The following is a 20,252-nucleotide window of genomic DNA, read 5'->3' on the forward strand; positions in this document are numbered from 1 at the left end:
GATGCTGCTCCCTCTCAAGTAGAGGCTGTAATCCTGCCCTCTGGCCAGTGCCCAATACATTTCATAATCCAAACAACCTCCATTTTTCTCTTCCATCATTTGTCATGTTGTTTCACTTCCTAGTTTCACTATCCATCCAGTCCTCTTCCTAGATTGCAGGAGTAGTTCACTTATTCCGCCCCGTATAGTGTACCCTGTAGTCATTCATAGGGCTTATAATCTCACAATTGTGTTTTAGACTTTTCCTTGTTTTCTGTCTGTTCTCACTGCTCTGGTCCATGCCTGTCTGCCACCTCTACTATTGCAGGAGCCTCCATGATTCTTTTGTCACACACTCCAGAGTGTTCTGCCGTGTGTGTGTGTGTATGTGTGTGTGTGTGTGTGTGTGTTTTGCATCCAGGGTTATGGCTGGGATTTAGTGCCTGCACTACAAATCCACTGCCCCTGGAGGCCATCCCCCCATTTTTGTTGCCTTTGTTGTTATTGCTGCTGTTGTTGGATAGGACAGAGAAAAATTGAGAGGGGAGGGGGCAAGACAGAGAGGGGGAGAGGAGATAGACACCTTCAGATCTGCTTCACCACTTGTGAAGCAGTCCCCCTGTAGGTGGGGAGCCTGAGGCTCAAACTGGGATTCTTGAGCTGGTCCTTGTGCTTCGCATTCAACCTGCTGCACTACCACCCAGCCCTCTCCACAGTGTTCTGTCAGAAACACAAGTGCAACCACCCGCTCTCATGTTTAAAATCTACAGCATCTCCCTTTTGCTTCCAGGATAATCTCCAAATACCATAGTATGCCCTCCCCATCCTACAGCTCCTCTTCCCACCCAGCACTCTCGAATTATGTCCAAAACCTATTAGTTTCCTCTTCTGTCTTCACTGCTTCCATCCTGGGTTTCTGTCTTTGGTATTTCTCTCCCTGAAATGCAGCCCTTGTCCTCTCGCCCCAGCTGAATGCTGCTCCCTGGGTTTCCTGGGGAAATTTCCCCACATCTCTGTACCCTTGTATCTTCATACTTCAGAACCTAGAGTTGTAGCCTTGTTAAACAGTTGTTTAAGGATTACATTCAGAAAAAGCACTCACATAGAACTGAATTAATGTAAGCTATTAAAGTTAATATTACAAATAACTTCAAGAAAAGGTGTATACCTTCCCCTCTTCATAAAGACAAAAACCTTTTGTGAGTATCTTTCTATCCCACTGTGTGGCCACATCTGGAAAGTGTATCTGACATATACAATCATGGAAGAGGACACAAAGAAGTTTTGAGAAACTGGCTATAGACCGTGAAATTTTTTAAAATTATTATTATTAATGATTTAATATTGATCAATAAGATTGTGGGATAGGAGGGGTACAATTCCATACAGTTCCCACCACCAGAGTTCCGTATCCCATCCCCTCCATTGGAAGGTTCCCTATTCTTTATCACTCTGAGAGCATGGACCCAGGTGGAAGGTCTGGCATCTGTAATTGCTTCTCTACTGAACATGGGCATTGACAGGCCAGTCCATTCCCACAGCCTATTTCTATCTTTCCCTGGTGGGGCAGGGCTCTGGGGAAGTGGGGTTCCAAAACACATTCGTGAGGTCATCTGCCCAGGGAAGTTAGGTTGGCATCATGGCAGCATCTGCAGCCTGGTGGCTGAAAAGCATTAAGATATAAAGCAGAACAAAATGTTTAATAATAAGGAGCCTAAAGGCAAGATTATAGAAAGTAAGATTTGGAGTTTCATGTTGGAAGGAGCTAAGAAATTTATTTTAGGTATATTCCAAGGAGCCTGTGACTTTACTAATTTTGCCTGAGCCTGATAGCTAATATGCAGGTGAGCTAAAAGTATGGTCTGGGAATATGGTGTCAGAGTTGGGAATAGGACTAGGAAGCAGCATCAGGGAAGAGAGTGAAATTATTGCTATTAATACCTATGTCATATTTTTTAAAGGTCTATTTAGTCATTTTGGAGAGTCAGAAAAGAACTTTGGCTTATGCAATGCTGAATATCAAATCTCGGTGCTCAGTGTGGGAGAACAGCACTCTGCCCACTGAGCCAGCTTTTAAACTGACGGAATTTATACAAGAGCAGGCACAGTCAGGGTGGTATGGCTATAGACTTTGACAGACTTGAAAATCAAGAACAAGCATCATTTTTGCTGTTAGCTATTCTCTGTGTGTCTTTTTTTTTTTTTAATTTAAGAAAGGATTAATTAACAAAACCATAAGGTAGGAGGGGTACAACTCCACACAATTCCCACCACCCAATCTCCATATGCCACCCCTTCCCCTGATAGCTTTCCCACTCTCTATCCCTCTGGGAGCATATAGACTCAGGGTCATTGTGGGTTGTAGAAGGTGGAAGGTCTGGCTTCTGTAATTGCTTCCCCGCTGAACATGGGCGTTGACTGGTTGGTCCATACTCCCAGTCTGCCTCTCTCTTTCCCTAGTAGGGTGTGTCTCTAGGGAAGCTAAGCTCCAGGACACATTGGTGGGGTCTTCAATCCAGGGAAGCCTGGCCAGCATCCTGATGGCATCTGGAACCTGGTGATTGAAAAGAGAGTTAACATATGAAGCCAAACAAATTGTTGAGCAATCATGGACCCAAAGCTTGGAATAGTGGAGAGGAAGTGTCAGGGAGGTACTCACTGCAAACTCTAGTGTACTTCTGCTTTCAGGTATATATTTTGCAGTAGTTTATGGATACGTGTGAACATAAGCTCTCTCTCACAGAAACTGGTGTATATCTAGGTTATGGGACTTTGTTAGAAAGTGAATCACCTGAGATGAAATTAGAGTGTACTATAAAAGGAAAGGTCTCACCTGAGTAATGAAGCTGAAGGGTTGTCATTCCACACGTGAAGTCTCTGGACACAGTCTGAGGTGAAGCATGTTGAGGTGGCAATCGTTGCGTTGGTTAGGTTGTGATCGGTGGATGCAATATTATTTGGTATGGAATGGGAGAGGCATACGGGAAAGTGGGCCCTATCCAAGGGTTCCAGGACTGGGGGAAGTAGGGGCTCTATAGTGGAGATGTGAGGTTCCTGCTGTCTTAGGGTTCAAAAAGACAATCGATAGTTAATGTTATCATCACATTATTTGGTAATTGGGTTAACTTTGAAAAGTCCTTTTGTTATGGTTTGCTGTACAGTATCCAGTATCTTGTATATAGCTGTGCTATTGGATGCTTCTAATCTACTTGGTCTAGGCTTTTGAGAGAGTCCGCATATCAAATACACAGTTTATATATTAAAAAGATTCAGTTTGTGTTTTGAAAAACTTTGAGACATACAATTGATTTTCCCCCTCTCATATTAATCAACTACTGATTTATATGTCTACATTTTGCTAGGAGTGTACATAAACACCATTCCCACCACCAAAAGACTGTGACCCATCCCTCCCACCCACTCCCACCCCCCACTGGCCCAGGAAGCTGCATGTCTACCCCTCACCACAGGGTTTTTACTTTGGTGCCCTACTTACAATTTGATCAGGTCCTGCTTTTAGTTTCCCTTTCAGATCTTCTTACTCAACTTCTGTTGATGAGTGGGATCATCCCATACTCATCTTTATCTTTCTGACTTAGCTCACATAACATAATTCCTTCTAGCTCTGTCCAAGATGGGTCAGAGAAGGTGGGTTCATTGTTCTTGATAGCTGCATAGTATTCCATTGTGTATATATACCACAGCTTTCTCAGCCACTCATCTGTTGTTGGGCACCTGGGTTGCTTCCAGGTTTTAGCTATTATGAATTGTGCTGCTATGAAGATAGAGGTACACACCTCTTTTTGGTTGGGTGTTATGGAGTCCTTGGCGTATAAGCCCAGGAGTGGAATTACTGGATCATATGGAAGGTCCATGTCTAGCCTTCTGAGAGTTTTCCAGACTGCTCTCCACAGAGGCTGTACCAATTTACATTCCCACCAGCAATGTAAAAGGGTTCCTCTGTCCCTACATCCTCTCCAGCATTTGTTGCTGCTGTCCTTTTTGATGTATGCCATTCTTACAGGAGTGAGGTGGTATCTTAGTGTTGTCTTAATTTGTATTTCTCTGACAATCAGTGACCTAGAGCAGTTTTTCATATGTTTGTTAGCCTTTTGGATCTCCTCTGTAGTGAATGTTCTGTTCATATCCTCTGGATGGGGTCATTTGCTTTTTTGGATGGGGTCATTTTTGGATGGGGTCATTTGCTTTTTTGGATGGGGTCATTTGCTTTTTTGGTGCTAAGTTTGCTGAGCTCTTTATATATTTTGGTGATTAGTTTCTTGTCTGATGTCTGGCATGTGAAGATCTTCTCCCATTCTGTGAGGGGTCTCTCTGTTTGTTTAATAGTTTCTTTGGATGTGCAGCAATTTGATGTAGTCCCATTGGTTTGTTTCTGCTTTAGTCTTCCTTGCAATTGGGTTTGATTCATCAAAGATGTCCTTGAGGTGTAGGTGGGAAAGTGTTTTACCAATGTTTTCCTCTAAATATTTGATTGTTTCTGGTCTGACATCTAGGTCTTTGATCCATTTGGAGTTGATTTTTGTTTCTGGTGAGATAAAGTGGTTCAATTTCATTCTTCTGCATGTTACTACCCAGTTTTCCCAGCACCATTTATTGAAGAGAGCCTCCTTTTCCCACTTAATCCTTTGGCCTCCCTTATCAAAGATTAGATGCCCATAGGTGTTGGGATTTATTTCTGGGCTTTCAATTCTGTTCCACTGGTCTGAGTGCCTATTTTTGTTCCAGTACCATGCTGTTTTGATGATGATGGCTTTATAATATAGTTTAAGGTCTGGGCGTGTGATGCCTCCATTTCTGTTTCTTTTCCTCAAGATGGTGTTGGCAATTCTAGGTGTTTTCAGGTTCCAGATAAATGATTGTAGTGTTTGTTCTATTCTCTTAAAGAAGCTTGGTGGAACTTTGATGGGTATTGCATTAAATTTGTCTCTGTGTGTCTTGTCTTAAAAGGACAAATAAGTTACTAGCTGGTGTTTCTAGTAGGTTGGATATGTCTGTTATGAGTTTGGCAAACTTTTTAAAATTAAACAAACTTTTTAATCCCGTACTAATGATTTTTGGGATGCAATTTCCTTCAGGATTACTGTGCTACAAAGTGGTCAATCCTGCGGGAACGATTTGACCGAGGACTTTACACCTCACATGCTGACCTTCATAGACTAAAGTAAGTCTGTATCCAGACTCCAACCTGCCTTTCTGTCCCATCCGCCGCTGTCCCTTCTCATCTGCTGTTCTTTCATGTACCTAGGCACCTTCCAAATCAACAAATGCTTGTGTCCGAGCATACTCTCTAGCTTTGTTTGTTTTGCTCTTCCTTCTACCTGGAATTCCCATATTCATGTGTTGCTTATTAAGGTCCTGCCCAGAAACTACATTCAGGTAGATGTTGTTTTCTTCAGTCTTTCTCTGTCCACTGAACTAGGGTCCATCCATATCTGTCTGTCTGTCTGTCTATCTGTCTCTCTCTCATTCTTCTTCTTCAGTGACATCTGTATTCTGTTCTGTCATATCCTATTGCTTTAATTTTTTTATTTCCTCAAGTCAGTGAAATCCAGTGACTATCTTATTTGCTTACCACTGCTTTGCAGAAGGTAGGCCTCTGACAGATAGTTTTAATCTTAGGATATCAGAGTTCATGAAAACAACCTCTCCTGCCTTACGTTCAAAGAAGTTTGAGCTTCCTCAGTATTTATTCAGTCACTAAAGTATGGGATGCCTGCAAAAAGAAAAAAATACCACAGCAACATATTAAACTATACTAAGATCAAGCTTTATGAGCTAATTGTTTTTGTTTTGTTTTTCAAGTAAACTGTTTTGTATTGTGGGTCAAGGGACATAAACCTGCTACAGTAGGGAATAGTAGGTAGTAGTAAAAGCAGTCCCAAGATGGAGAAACAGCAGTGGAGCTGAGAGCAGGGCACGCAATTGGAGTGACAGTTACCTGGGAAACCCGGGGCCTGTTGCAAGCAGCTTGTTCAACATCACCTGAGCTGAGTCCAGTCAAATTAGAGAGTTCAAAACCCAAGAGTCTCCACACTTTGGAACAGACTCTTTCTCTCCCCAGGCCTGCCCTCTCTAAACTATTCAGAAATGTGCTGGAGGCTGCCGTCACTAATACCCCTCTCCCTCCCCCTCCTATACTGTCTAGTAAACATCTGGTCTTACTGCAGAGTGTCCCGATGCTCTTTTCTGAGGTATAAATAAGAGCAGCTTGCTGTGGTCTCAGTGCCCAGCAATATTCCAAGGGATCAACTTGAAATGGACACATTGGTTTAACTGCTCAGAGTGCTATATAATGAAGCCTTTGTGGGAAAGGCTATCTGTGTCTATAATTTTGAAAATCACTGCTACTTATATTTGTAGGTATCAGTGCTTCAAGTCTGCTTGGATGTATGAAGTGTTTCACAAGGGCTTTTCATTTCCTGCCAACTATAAAAATTTGAAGACAGCCTTGCAAGTGTATGACAAGGAGGTTCAGTGGACACTTGGAGCAATCCTTTACAGGACCCGCTTTTTGCCCTTAAGGTATGGCTGTGAACTTGTAAAAGAATCAAACAAAAGGTGCTCTTTTGCACTTAGGAAGCATTATGAGGACTGGGTGTTTGGCTGCTATAAGTGCTAGCTATGGGCAGAATCTTACTAAGTTTGACTTTGTCATCCCACCTCCCTCACTACTTACAATGATTTATCTCTTTTTTTAAAAATTTTTATTTATTGGATTGAGCCAGAAATTGAGAGGGTAGGGGGAGATAGAGAGGGAAAAAGAAAGAGACACCTGTAGCCCTGTGAAGCTTTTCCCCTGCAGGTGGGGACCAGGGGCTCAAACACAGGTCCTTATACATTGTATAATGTGGGCTCAATCACATATGTACTACATGACACAGCCTCCCATTTCTGCCTTTCCATCCCATCACATGCAGCCATGAATTTTATTTTTCTCACCCCTGTTAATTGCCGTAATCTTAACCTATATATGACCTTATTCTACTTTTCAAAAAATTTGTTCTCAGTGCATAATATGGATACATAGAATTATAGAGGAAGCCGTTGTATTGAAGTAGGCTTGCCCTAAGATTAGAACAAAATTGTGGTGTAGTATTAAAGCACATTAACAGGATCTGGGAACAGAACTAGGGATTTCTGTAATCCCAGTGTAATATTTCATATTGACGTTATTTTGAGATATCTGTAAAACACCATGTTATATAAACGATGGTACATTTCCCTAGGAACAAAGTCAGAGGTCCTATTCTACCACAGTAGTTTGTTGGCCATATTCATGTTCAAAGGCAATTTTACATTTCAGAGACAAAATGAAGATGTGCATTTCCCCGTTCATGTCCATAATCAGTTGCCCCCATGTAAGAGTCCTCGCTTACTGATAAATGAAGTGTTGGCCTTGGGGGCTTTTTAAAAATTTATTTGATTGAGCATCTTCCCAGCATACTGTTTTAGAAGTTGAAAAGCAAAAATTGTGAGCCATGAGTATCACTGATCACAAATAAGCTTTGATTCTATATTGGCCTCCATGAATTGGCGAAACCTAAATGTCTCTCATTTGTGTCACTTAGATTGTGATGATTGTAACTGCAAACACTTAACAGGTACACTTTCATGTGTTATTTTCATTGTACGTGGAACTGCCCTGTCAGGTTGTGTATTACCACTTCCTCAAGATAAGGAAACTGAGTCCGAAGACCAGTGTTAGAGCTATTGTCTTCAAAGTTGTTCTTAACCAAGTCCTCTGACCCCTGTTATGCACTGTTCTGCCATGTTCCTAGTCTGGTCAAGTCTCTGGTCCTTTCTCTCAAGAGTTTGTGTTGGGCTTTTATTTCCACATGGCAGGGACATCCAGCAGGAGACCTTCCGGACCAGTCACGCCCACTGGCGCCGCTTCTCCTTCGTCTACAATCACTACCTGTTCTGGGGCTGCGTCCTGGTGGTCCTGCTCTCCATCCTCCTCTACCTTCTGCGGCTGCGCCGCATTCACAGGCGGATGCTCCGCAATGGCTCATCCGCTGCCCTCTGGCTGGAGGAGGGCCTCCCACCCCAGAAGATGGCTGGCACCTTATGAACCTCATCCCAGAGCTCCAGGGAGACTTTCTAAAGGAAAAGCCATTTTTTTTTTTTTTATTTTTGCCTCAGGGTTTCTCCTCTCCATTCTCTTTTGGTTTTGTTTTTGTTTTCCCTATGTCTTTGAAGCAATTACAGAATTCATTGTTTGTGACCTGTGCTGCCCTAGAAGTACTGTATCTAGTTACTTTGTCTACAGCTTTAACTTGGGTAGGGGAAAGGGAAAAACTACTTGATTTTTGTTGTGTAGGGTTATCTACTCCAAATGACTAAGATTTTGTTTGGATTTTCTTCCAGTTATGTTAAAGTTTTAAACAGATTGCACTTTGATATCATAGAGAAATGCAAAGGTTGTTTTTTTTATCAGTGGAGAATAAAACTGATACTTTTCGTAGAATAAAAAAATGGTTAAAATTTATAACCCTCTTTTCCCTCTATTTTGAAATCTCTAACCTGAAGAGAGGTTTTTATTTTATCCTAATTTACTGTTCAGGTATATTTCTATTTTCTTTGCAAGTGAATAAAAGGGCAGTTTATATACAAAATAGAGGAATATAGGCACCAGGAAGCAACTATTTTTTTAAATTGATAAGAAAGAGACCTGAAAAATGTGAAATATTAACTTGAGCTATGTGTATGTATGGCAAGTGTTAATGAAAGAATGAAGGAACATAGTGTCCTTTTAAAAAAACACCACTTCAGAATCTATTGTTTGATTTCATTTCGTATTTTTTTATTACCATTACCTTTTCTTTTTTTAAAAAAAATTTTTATTAAGTAATTTTCCTTTTGTTGCCCTTGTTGTTTATCGTCGTTGTTGTTGGGTAGAACAGAGAGAAATGGAGAGAGGCAGGGAAGACAGAGAGGGGAAGAGAAAGATAGACACCTGCAGACCTGCTTCACCACCTGTAAAGGGATCCCCTGCAGGTAGGGAGCCGGGGGCTCGAACCGGGATCCTTACGCCAGTCTTTGCGCTTTGTGCCACCTGCACTTAACCCACTGCACCACCGCCTGGCTCCCGACCTTTTCTTGACTATAGGTGATTTACTTTCTTTGTTCTTTTAGTGGCATTAGAGTGTCTTGTTTTTGAAAAAGTTGGGAAATTCATAAGAATTCATTGGCTTTTGATGCTATTTGAACTAGAAATTAATGCTGGCACTACAGTATGCCTTATTTTTACTTGTTTAGTTGTGTTCCAGTTTCTTCCAAGTCATCAGTATTCCCTCCTGTGATTAAAAATTGCCGAAATGGTCTGATGTTAGAGACCCCGTACTCAGCCTGCCAGTTTCTCTATCACTGTTGTAGTAGAAGTTGTGTTGGCATAGCCACTGTAGATCCAGATGAAGAGAAGAGTGTGAATTTGATTCGAAGAAATAAACTCACATTTTGAAAATGTCAAGATCAGCATTTTAAACAAGAATTTCGAAAAGTACAGTTGGGTTGGCGCACCTATTCATCTAATTCAGAAGCTTTAGAAGTTCTCATACATAGTTCGTAGGTGAAATTCTATGTGCATGTGAACATGTGCACTATCTCTTAGCCCAGAATAGTTAAGTTCATCTGGTTGGTTGCAGATATATTGAGAATTTAGATTGTGCAACTTTTTATATACCTTAGAGACTGTTGGGCTTTATCTCATTAATTACTTAAAAAACATGGCATACTATATATGTTGGCAGCTGAAATGATTTCAAAAAAGAAATGCATGTTGTGTTACCCTGCTCTTCAGAATGAGTAATCTAGTAATGGAAAAATTATTGGGGGAAATGTTGGTCTCTCTCAGATGTCCAGGAGGCTAGAGGAGTTGAGAGTGTTAGAACATCTGATGTGTGGAGCATCTCAGAGAGAATCAGGGATAAAGGTTCCAGCTTCTGAAATGCTTGTCTCCTGCTATTTAAATCCTTGTTTCCTAGTAAACATGGTTCCTTATCAAGACTGAGCTACAAACAGACTTGTAGATGCAGTGTGATTCTCCTTGAATTCTTAGATGGGATCTAAGATCCCTGTAGATTACGTTTGGCATTAGTGGTAAAGGAAGTTTATGCTTCAGCTTTCCTACCACCAACAATCAGTTAGGAGAGTGAGGCCCTACCATGTAAAAGAAAACTTTAAAATGCCTAGAGTATGTGATTTAGCTCTTAAAATCAAGGCAAAGGTAGACTAGCATAGTCATAGATTTATCTAAGTGGGCCCTCATTAAGACTTCCTACTGTAAATAGCCACTTTTTAAATAAAGAATGCCTATTTGGTTCAGGTCTGCATTGTTGTAGGAGTAGAGACACCAGGATCCCTTGGCAAGGACCTACCTCACTCTAAAAGAAACCCAGATTAGAATTCCAAGGTACAAACAACCTCATACTTCATGCAGTTGAGTGATCCTGTTCCCCTTGTAGAATCTAGAGTACCTTTGAGCTGAGAATAATTTTTGATTTCTAAATTATTTGGTTTTTTTTTTTTTTAAGTGAATGATATGCAACAGAAACTATATGGCCTTAAGAAACTAGAATATTTGAGCAGGGCACCAAAGTAAAAATCTCTGGGTGGAGGGTGAGGATAGATGTTCAGCTTCACTGGTGGGGTTGGGGGGAGGATAACGACAACAGCACAGACCTTTGGTAGTAAGGATGGTGTTAATACACACTCCTATTACCTTATAGTCTCACAAATCACTTTAATTAATATTAGAGGGGTGAAATGGTTCAAATGTCTCAAACCTTTTGATGCACAGACCATAGCTCTTTTTAAAACTTTTTTTATTATCTTTATATATTGGATAGAGACAGCCAGAAATCAAGAGGGAAGGGGGTGATAGAGAGGAAGAGAGACAGAGAGACACCTGCAACCCTGCTTCACCACTCATGAAGCTTTCCCTCTGCGGATCGGGGGCTCGAACCTTGCGCATTGTAATACGTGTGCTTAACCAGGTGCACCACCACCCGGCCCCCAGATCATAGCTCTTAAGTATATGTTCCTTCAGTCTAAGCACTTAAAACTTCAAATTGATAATCAGATTGAATTTTAACAGCGGGCTCAAATTGCTAATACATTTCTAATGACATGTTCTTTGAAATATTACATCTTCTAAAGGCTTAGACAAGGGCGAACAGAAACAACTGATGATGTCACTTTATAAAATGCAGCTATATGTAAATAGCATAAAAGGACATAAATTATGGTGAGGTCTTGTATGATACAGCAAATGCTAACTAAGGGATTTTCAAAGTTAACCCAATTGCTAGATAATGTGGTTATAGCAATAACTATCTACTGCATTCTTAAACCATTAGACAGCAGGAACCTTCCCCTTTCTTATAAAGCCCATATTTCTCCCAGGCCTGGACCTAGGGTGGGGCTCACTTTTCTGCATGCTTCTCTCAATTCATACCAACTGATACTGCATCTGCTGATCCCAACCTAATCAATGCAACCAGCACGACTTCAGTATGACATCAGGAGTGAAATGTCAGCCCTTCAGCTTCATTACTCTGGTGAGACCTTTCCTATCTAATAGGACTCCTTAATTTCATTTCAGGTGGTGCACTTCTTAACAAAACCTCAAAACCTAGCTATAGGCCAGGGCCCATGAGATAGGGCATATGTACATGTATCTGTAAGCTGGGGAAAAATATATACCTTATAAAGCAAAAGTGCACAATAGTGAGAGTTGGGCAGTAGCACAGTGGGTTAAGTGCACGTGGCACAAAGTGCAAGGACCTAAGGAAGGATCCTGGTTCGAGCCCCCGGCTCCCCACCCCCGCAGGGGAGTCACTTCACAAGCGGTGAAGCAGGTCTGTAGGTGTCTGTCTTTCTCTCCCCCTCTCTGTCTTCCCCTCCTCTCTCCATTTCTCTCTGTCCTATCCAACAACAACAATAATAACTACAACAGTAAAGCAACAAGAGCAACAAAGGAATAAACAAATATTTTTAAAAAAATTTTTTAAGTGCACAGTAGTTTGCCGTGAGTCAAAAAATACAGCAAACAAGTAGAAAGACTTAAAATGACACCTTAAAGTTCCTAATGAAACAGTTTCTCCTTAGACCTAGATACCCTTCTCACCTACCTCCTATTAGAGATCCCTCAATCACTCCAAAGCTAACCTTGTTAAACAAAGTAAGGACTACAAAAGCTGAATAAGGGCAAGAGACCATCATACTTTAAAGATGACTCTTTAGTCACTATCGGCACCCTATCACCTGGGGCCCTAGTCAGGGAGTCCCGAGATTCTCACACAGACATGATGGGCCTAGATCTCTAACAGATCCCTCTCGCCACTGTCACTAGTCATCTTCATCAGGAACAACATAATGGGCCCCTTTGTGGGCCCCTATAGTACCTTGCCTTCTGTGTGGGTCAACAATGGTAGGGAATGTTCCATTCTCCGAAGGGAGGCTGGACAACATACTCTACCTACTACCCGAGGAAGATGGGTCTGGAAATTAGTGCAGCCTGGTATTTTCCTAGCCATGACCACAGAATACAAGCTCAGACCTACAGAGATGCAGAGGTTACATAGGCTCCTGTGCAGGTCAGATCAATGGGGTTTACAGTTAACAATATTTATATACTTTCCTACTCTCTTCCCTGATCCAGCTTTCTAGTCCTTTTTCCAACTATGACACCATTTCCCCAGACAATAACCTGGGATCCACTAGCATATTAGCCTTCTGGCTCAGACAAAAACTAGTAAAGTCATGGGCTCCTTAGAATATACCTAAAATAGACCTACTAGCTTTTTCTAAAATGGAGACCCCAAAGCTTTATCTGCAATATTGTTGCCTTTAGGTTCATAATTAGTCAACAATTTGCTCTGCTTTATATCTTAACTCTTTTTCAGCCACCAGGTTCTAGATGATCCCATGATGCCAACCTGACTTCCCTGGGCAGATGACCCCACCATGTGTCCTGGAGCCCCACCTCCCCAGATCCCTGCCTCACTAGGGAAAGAGAGAGACAAGCTGGGAATATGGATCGACCTGCCAATGCCCATATTCAGTGGGGAAGCAATTACAGAACCTTCCACCTTCTGCACCCCATAATGATCCTGGGTCCATGCTCCTAGAGGGATAAAGTATAGGGAAGTTATTAAGGAACTGCATTGGATATGGAGTTCTGGTGGTAGGAATTGTGTGGAATTGTACCTCTCTTATCCTATAGTCTTGTCAGTATTTCCATTTTATAAATAAAAATTTAAAAGAAGTAAAATTTAAAAAACTAGAATATTTTACCTAAAAGCACCTTTCCAAAGATGTTTACTAACTCCTGTGGGAGCAGTTTTATTCTAGAAAGGATGTAGGGGTACCTCGGAGATGTATAATGAGGTTTAGTTTCAGACCAAGATAAAGATACTGGCACAGTAAAATGAATCACACCATTAGTTGTTTCCCACTGCACATAAAAGTTATGTTTGCATTATACTGTAACTACTATAGTCTTTTAAGTGCAATTACAGTGTATCTTTAAAAAAAAAGATTATTACAGATAACAGGAAGTGACCACATGCTTTTGAGAAAAGAGCAATAAACTTGTTCAAAGCAGAGTTGCCACAAGCCTTCCCTATGTAGAAAATGAAATATTTTCGGGAGTCGGGCTGTAGTGCAGCGGGCTAAGTGCAGGTGGCGCAAAGCACAAGGACTGGCATAAGGATCCCGGTTCGAACCCCGGCTGCCCACCTGCAGGGGAGTCGCTTCACAGGCGGTGAAGCAGGTCTGCAGGTGTCTATCTTTCTCTCCTCCTCTCTGTCTTCCCCTCCTCTCTCCATTTCTCTCTGTCCTATCCAACAACGACAACAACAATAATAACTACAACAATAAAACAACAAGGGCAACAAAAGGGAATAAATAAATAAAATTAAAAAAAAAGAAAATGAAATATTTTTTCAAAGTGCAAAAATACAAGATATGCCTGTGTAGAGGAAGTATCATCTTCTGAATTGAAGGAGTTGTTATTGATAGATACAAAATAGGTAAGGAAAATGACTTCAAACTTAAAAAAATATGTGATATTTATGTAGCAGAATTTCACTTTTTATCTTTTCAAGATCAGCTTTCTAATAAATATGGAAAAAATTACCCCCTTTAAAATATTTTTTGTTTTACTTTAATGAGAAAGGTAAGAGGAAGAAAGATATACAGAGAGAGAGAAAGGGAGAGACAGCAGAATATTTCTCAGTTCTGCCTGAACTGAGAATGCTGGGGAATGCTGGGGAATTGAACCTGGGATTTAGAGCCTCAGGAATGAGTCTTTCTGAATAACCATTAAGCTATCTCTATTGGTCCCCTCCCACTCCCCTCCCCGCACCCACCAGTGCTGTGCAGGAGTTTCACTGTTGTCAGGCTATAGTCATGAGGTCTTGGTTAGGGGCTCACAGCTCTGCTCAGGTGTCCCCCCTCTCTGGGATGAAGGCAGGCTGGCTGAGAAGCAGCAAGGGGTAAGCAGTCTTCTGAGTAGTAGTGATGATTCAGGAAAAGAACCTGTATCAGATAAGCACTGGCCAAAAAGGCAGTCATCTCTGAATACTGGTAATACAAAACAAGAGAAATTGGACTGTTGGGAGCCAGCTAAAAGCCATCCAGGACAAAGACTTTATTAAATCTTGGTAGATGCTCTGCTACGGTAATGCTGCTGCTCCCTCGCCAAGGGACATTCCCTGACTTTACGATCCATTTAAGGACACGTTAATATAAATTGCAAATAACTGATTTCTACCAGTGTTTGGTTGTTTCGCTTCTACACATCTTCATCCCTAAATTGCTTTAGGCAACACTTTCCAACTTGTGGGTAAACTAAGGAAACTGACCACTACCTATTGTTCACACATGTGCACTCAGACCGCCATGCTCTTGATTAATGGATATTTAAACTCAGGCCTACACAGAGCTGTTTTTCTGGTAAGAAGAACGCTTCACTTAGAAACTTTATAAAAGGAAAATGTGTTTTCCAAACTTCAAAATTCAGCTTTAGATGTGATGATGTGTAATGAAGTAAAACCTGCCTATAAATTATTTTGCTACCTATTTCTCTTTTAGTGTTTTCTGTTTTGCAGTGTTGATTTTTTCCTTTCGGTTATAAGTGGTGTGACTAACCAAGGAGAGTGTTCTGTAGCTAAGATTATATTTTACAGTTAGAAATGACAAACTGTGGGAGCACATGTAAATTTTTTTTTTAATTTATTTATATTATGTTTTCTCTCTGAGATAAAACCCATTACCTTTGGGGGAGTTGATGTGCTGTCATTTCACTTCCTATGCTTGGCCACCCCAAGTTGTCACAGTTGGACACGGGTTGAGAATCAATAAAATTAATTTACTAGCTGATCCACCCCCCCACTCTGTGAGCTTGCTTTCTTATGATTGAAATGAGTTCTGCACCAACATTTGAGTCTTGTTATCAGAATGCTTGATTGAACAGTATAGATTAAGTAAAAATAAGTTGTCTGAGTCTGATTCCTTACACCACATTTGCTGTACTTGATGTTCATGTATGAAGCCCTACTGTGTACACTTTGGGGAGAAGAGCCTGTGCCATACAGTTAGATAAGGGGAAGTAGTTACCAAAGTGTAACGTAAAGCCATCCCTCAATAAAGGCAGGCTGTTACAGAACAACTGTCGTTCTTTCTTTCTTTCTTTCTTTCTTTCCTTTTCTTTTCTTTTCTTTTTTTTTTTTTTTTGTGTCTCTAGGCTTGTTGCTGGGCCTTGGTGCCTGCATTGCACTACCAAGCCACTGCTCCTGGAGGCTATTTTTTCCCATTTGTTGCCCTAGTTGTTTATTGTTGTTATTGTTATTATTGCTGTCATTGTTGCTGGATAGGACAGAGAGGGGGAGAGAAAAACACCTGCAGACCTGCTTCACCGCTTGTGAATTTACCTCTCCTGCAGGTGGGGGTCTTGAACCAGGATCCTTGTGTGGGTCCTTGTACTTTGTGCCATGTGTGCTTAACCCACTGCGGTACAGCCAGGCCCCTGTCATCCTTTCAAAGTGCCTCTTTATGACCTGTCTAAACAATTAACCAGTGTTTATGCATGTTCATTATTATAAAAACATAAAATGCTGGCTTTATGTTACACCATTTAGAACTAAACTTGGCCTATTTCTAGAGAAGTACGACTCTTTTACTAGTGTCACTCATAGCTTCTGGAGAGCTATGCCTCTTTCTCACCTTTTGCAGAGTGCATAAATGTGGACTTTCATGCCAGAGGACATGGGGCTGAGCTTCACAAAAGACTGACGCTAAAGGTAGGTAGAAAGGGTAGTGGTCCAGGTGTGAAGAACAGAGATTTAAAAAGTAAGAAGTAGGTAATGAATGGGGCGGTGGTGCACCAGGTTAAATGCACACATTACCATGTGCAACGACCTGGGTTCAAGCCCCCAGTCTCTACCTGTGGAGGGATCTTCACGAGTGGTGAAGCAGTGCTGCAGGTGTCTGTCTTCCCCTCCTCCCTCAATTTCTCTCTGTCGTATCAGAAGAAAAAAAAAATGACCATCAGGAGGAGTGGATGCATCATGAAACAAGCCACAGCCCCAATGATAACACTGGTGGCAATAAAAAAAAAAAATTAAAAAGGAGGAAAGAGAGGATGAGAGAAAGGCAGAACAAGAGAGCAAAGTAAGGAAAGGACCTACCATACTGGCAGTAGGGGGATGGGATAACAACATTAAAATAGAGGTTACTCAAGTGATTGTTGGGGTAGTGTGACAAATACAGGACTTTGTGCCATTAAGATACCTAAAACAGCCTAAGACATCGAAAAAATGTGTAAATTACACTCCATTTGCTTGAAGAGAAGTGAGTGCCATATCCAATGGCTAACACCTTGTAGACAGAGCTGAATGGCGGTGGTCTGGGTCCTTTTGTTTTTCCTGTATTCCCATTTGCTCTATTAAGCTCCAGTGATGGTTATTTTTAATCCAGAAGTGCTAATGATTTGTGGTATTCACACGGGTCTGGGAACAGAGAAGTAGATGTCACACCACCTTCTTCTGTTTTCCTGGAAAGTTCACCATAAGTCAAAGGAGGCCCTTTCAGCTCCCAAACCCAAATTGCAGATTGGGTGATTTGCCTGGAAACATCAGGCTGACACAGGAAGCCTGTAGAAGATTCCTCCCCAGCACACTCTTGTCTGTGAGCCTGATGGCCTCAGCCTGTGACTCCACCTTTCAAAAAACTTCAGCTGTTGGTGCTTTTTCATTTTGTTTTCCTGCAAGTTTAGTTCCCCCTGGAGAGGGGGCAGTAAAGTGGTCTCTTTCTATTAATGTGTCTATTAAGGCTGACTGAGACCTGCCAGAGGGGAAGCTCTTTCTGTCTGTGTCCTTTAGCCTTGATCCTGCTTGGCAGGTGAACTACATCTGGGCTTCAGATTTCACAGCCACTTAAATCAACAGTCTGTTGTGGGTCCAAGACCCAAGCAAGAAAAACAAGGTTCAAGCAAGATTTCTACCCTAAGAAAAAGATTAAAAGCGCCTCACAGAACATAATGCTGTCAGCACAAAAGGCAGGTTTGTTATTTAAATACACAACAAAATGGAGAGAAAAGGCTTTATTTTTTTTCCTTAAAAAAAAAAGATAAAATTCCTAGTGTGGGGTGTTCTTTTTCACTACTGTTCTCATAGGTTTGTGGTTGGTAGTTTCTGTATCACTTATTTTTGTGACTTAAATTTTTTTGTTAGTGACTTAATAGTGGCTTATAAGATTATAAACTTATAAAGACATAGTTTCTCACCCACCACCAAGTTCTATGTCACACCAGTTCCTTCGGACCCCACCCCATCTCACCCTCTACACCCCAATAAATACTGTAATTCTCACAAAGTCTTAGAGACGATTTGTTTAGCTATTTTTTTTCAAGTTCATGAATTTTATTTTTCTTTATTCCACATATGAATGAAACCATCTGATAGTTGTTTCTTCACTTCCTTACTTCACTAAGCATACTCACTAATAAAAAATTTTATTTACTTAAATTATATATATGTATATATAGGGAGAGAGAGAGACATCAAGAGGGAACTGGGAAAGAAAGACATACCTGCAGCACTGCTGCACCACTTGTGAAGTTTCCCCCCATAGGAAGGGACCAGGGTCTTGAACCTGAGTCTTTGCACTCAACCAGGTACACCAATCTTCTGGCCCTTTCTTTTTAAACTTTCAGATTTGCCCTTCAAATCACCTACTAAATATTCACAGCCCATTTTTCAGTTTGAATTTTCTTTTTTTGTTTTTCTTTAAAATTTCAAGAAACCTTTAAATATATGTGCGTGTGTGTGTGTGTGTGTGTGTGTGTGTATGTGTGTGTGTGTATGTGTGTATACGCCTATTTAACTTTATGTCCACAAACAGGGACTGCTTTTAGAACCCACACTCAAAAACAGGAATCACTGTCGCCCCCATAGGGTGCTATGTAAGTGGATACACCCCTTTAGAGTCATGGCTGCCATTGCCCGTTTGGCTAAGGCCACTGAAAATATCACTGTGGGATTCCCATTAAATATTTTTGCACCTTAATCGATAGAAGTCCTCTTTTTTTTTTTTTTTTTTTTGAGAAATTACAACTAGAAAAAATTTAAAGTTTTTTTTTTCACCTCGGTGTGTGTTGTTTTGTGCGGGTTATGTTGTTTTCGCCGGGCTGGCTTCACGGGCGGGAAACAGACGACCAGGGACTCATGGCTGGGTTGTAGGCAGTATCTCTTTATTCATGCAGGACGCAGCGCAATCTATACCAAGCTAAGCTAAACTCAAGGTACTGTACCAGAAGTCCTCTTGAATCCTTGCCACACCCAATATTTTGCTGCAATTATATCAATTTGGGATTGATATAATTTTTGAGATAGATATACATATATATCTTACTGATAAAGACAGAATCAAGAGGGAGTAGGGAGCTATGGGTTGACTGTTATTTCTATATCGATCTATCTATATTTTCCCCATTCTTTTCTGTGGTTTTGCCTTCTCTTCCTTTCTAAGTCACATCTATACCTATTACTACTTCCAAGTGTCTTCCCTTTTTTCCTCTTCTCTCTTTGAGTCCTGATGGAAATGGGGTTCTGAGCCCTCTGGTCATCTTCTCCTATCATTTCTCCCCCTTTGGGAATATGGAGAAAAATTCTTTTTGGGGTGCTGACAGTGGGTATTCTGGAATACTTTACTTTTAAATTTAATTTTATTTACTCATTTAACAAAGAAACAGAGGTGGGAGAGGGAGATAGGCAAGGAAGAGAAAAAGACACCTATAGCACTCTTTCACCATTTGTGAAGATTTCCCCCACAGGTAGGGACTGGAGGCTTGAAGCTTCAAGTCAGGACACTTGTTTTGCAGAGCTGATGAAACTAGCCCTGTGCTTTGCTTAAAGAACCAAGGCATTTGAAAGGACCTCAGGAGCCCTGCACAGAATCTCTCCCCTACTCCACAATCTCTACTCACACCTTCTAATTTCTCTCCCTGACTCACTCTGCTCTGGCTAGGCCTTATGGCTGGCCTTGTGGCCTTTTGTGATTTACTGTGCCCTCTGTAGTAACCAGATTCCTCAGGAGGCTCTCTACTGGAACACAATCCACAAGGACAGGAATTCCTGTGCATTTGTGTTGTCTACAGTGTCTTGTCCCTGGGCATCGTACACAATAAAGGCTTCATAATACTTAGGGCTCATAAGAAAAGAACTTTTAAGGAAAGAACTTTTAAGGAAAGTCTCACCTGGAGGACAGGACCAAGAGAAGAGTCAGATCATTTAAATAGACCAATGAGAAGTCAATTCCAGGTAGACAGGTCAGAATAAAAGGGTTCTAGCTTCATCAATGATTTGCCATTTTGCCCAAATGGCCCTCTCACCTCTATACATGTGTTTTCATTTTACTGAATAAAATTTATAATGATCAAAAAACCAAAGTGCTTTTGCAGAAGGGATGCTGATGAAAAATATGCTTCTCCCCACTTTCAGTCTCTGGAACATGAGGGAAAGAAGCAGGGTTCAAAGGCTTTCCTTTAGTGAAGAGAACAAAAGTGCTTCCCCTGCAGAATCCTCCTACTGAAACAATAATAACCTAAGAATTTCCAGAGGGGACAGTTCCAAGTAGTTTACTGATTCACACAACCCTGGAAGACTGCATCACGAGGAGATGTTTTATTATTCCCCTTGTAAAGGTGGAAAGGACAGGCCTGACAGGCCTGGGGATGTTATATAATTTGT

The 20,252-nt window shown here is 41.2% G+C and overlaps 1 protein-coding gene and 1 long non-coding RNA gene across 3 annotated transcripts in view; both read left to right on the top strand.

Moving 5' to 3' along the window:
• The window catches only part of ENTPD4 (ectonucleoside triphosphate diphosphohydrolase 4), a 33,602-nt gene extending 24,133 nt beyond the window's left edge, over positions 1–9,469 (top strand). For both annotated transcript variants that reach the window (XM_060178865.1, XM_060178866.1), the window contains exons 11-13: positions 5,076–5,161; positions 6,361–6,522; positions 7,843–9,469. In XM_060178865.1, the coding sequence (XP_060034848.1) occupies positions 5,076–5,161; positions 6,361–6,522; positions 7,843–8,071 (477 nt within the window). In that variant the 3' untranslated portion in view covers positions 8,072–9,469. The remainder of the gene's footprint in view (positions 1–5,075; positions 5,162–6,360; positions 6,523–7,842) is intronic.
• A 189-nt stretch (positions 9,470–9,658) lies between these two features.
• On the top strand, positions 9,659–15,384 carry LOC132534636 (uncharacterized). The gene is made up of 2 exons (XR_009546363.1): positions 9,659–13,652; positions 13,953–15,384. It is a non-coding gene; the product is annotated as an uncharacterized LOC132534636 (long non-coding RNA).
• The last annotated feature ends 4,868 nt before the right edge of the window (positions 15,385–20,252 follow it).

Source organism: Erinaceus europaeus, chromosome 19 (assembly GCF_950295315.1).
Source record: "Erinaceus europaeus chromosome 19, mEriEur2.1, whole genome shotgun sequence".
Classification (NCBI taxonomy): Eukaryota; Metazoa; Chordata; class Mammalia; order Eulipotyphla; family Erinaceidae; genus Erinaceus; species Erinaceus europaeus.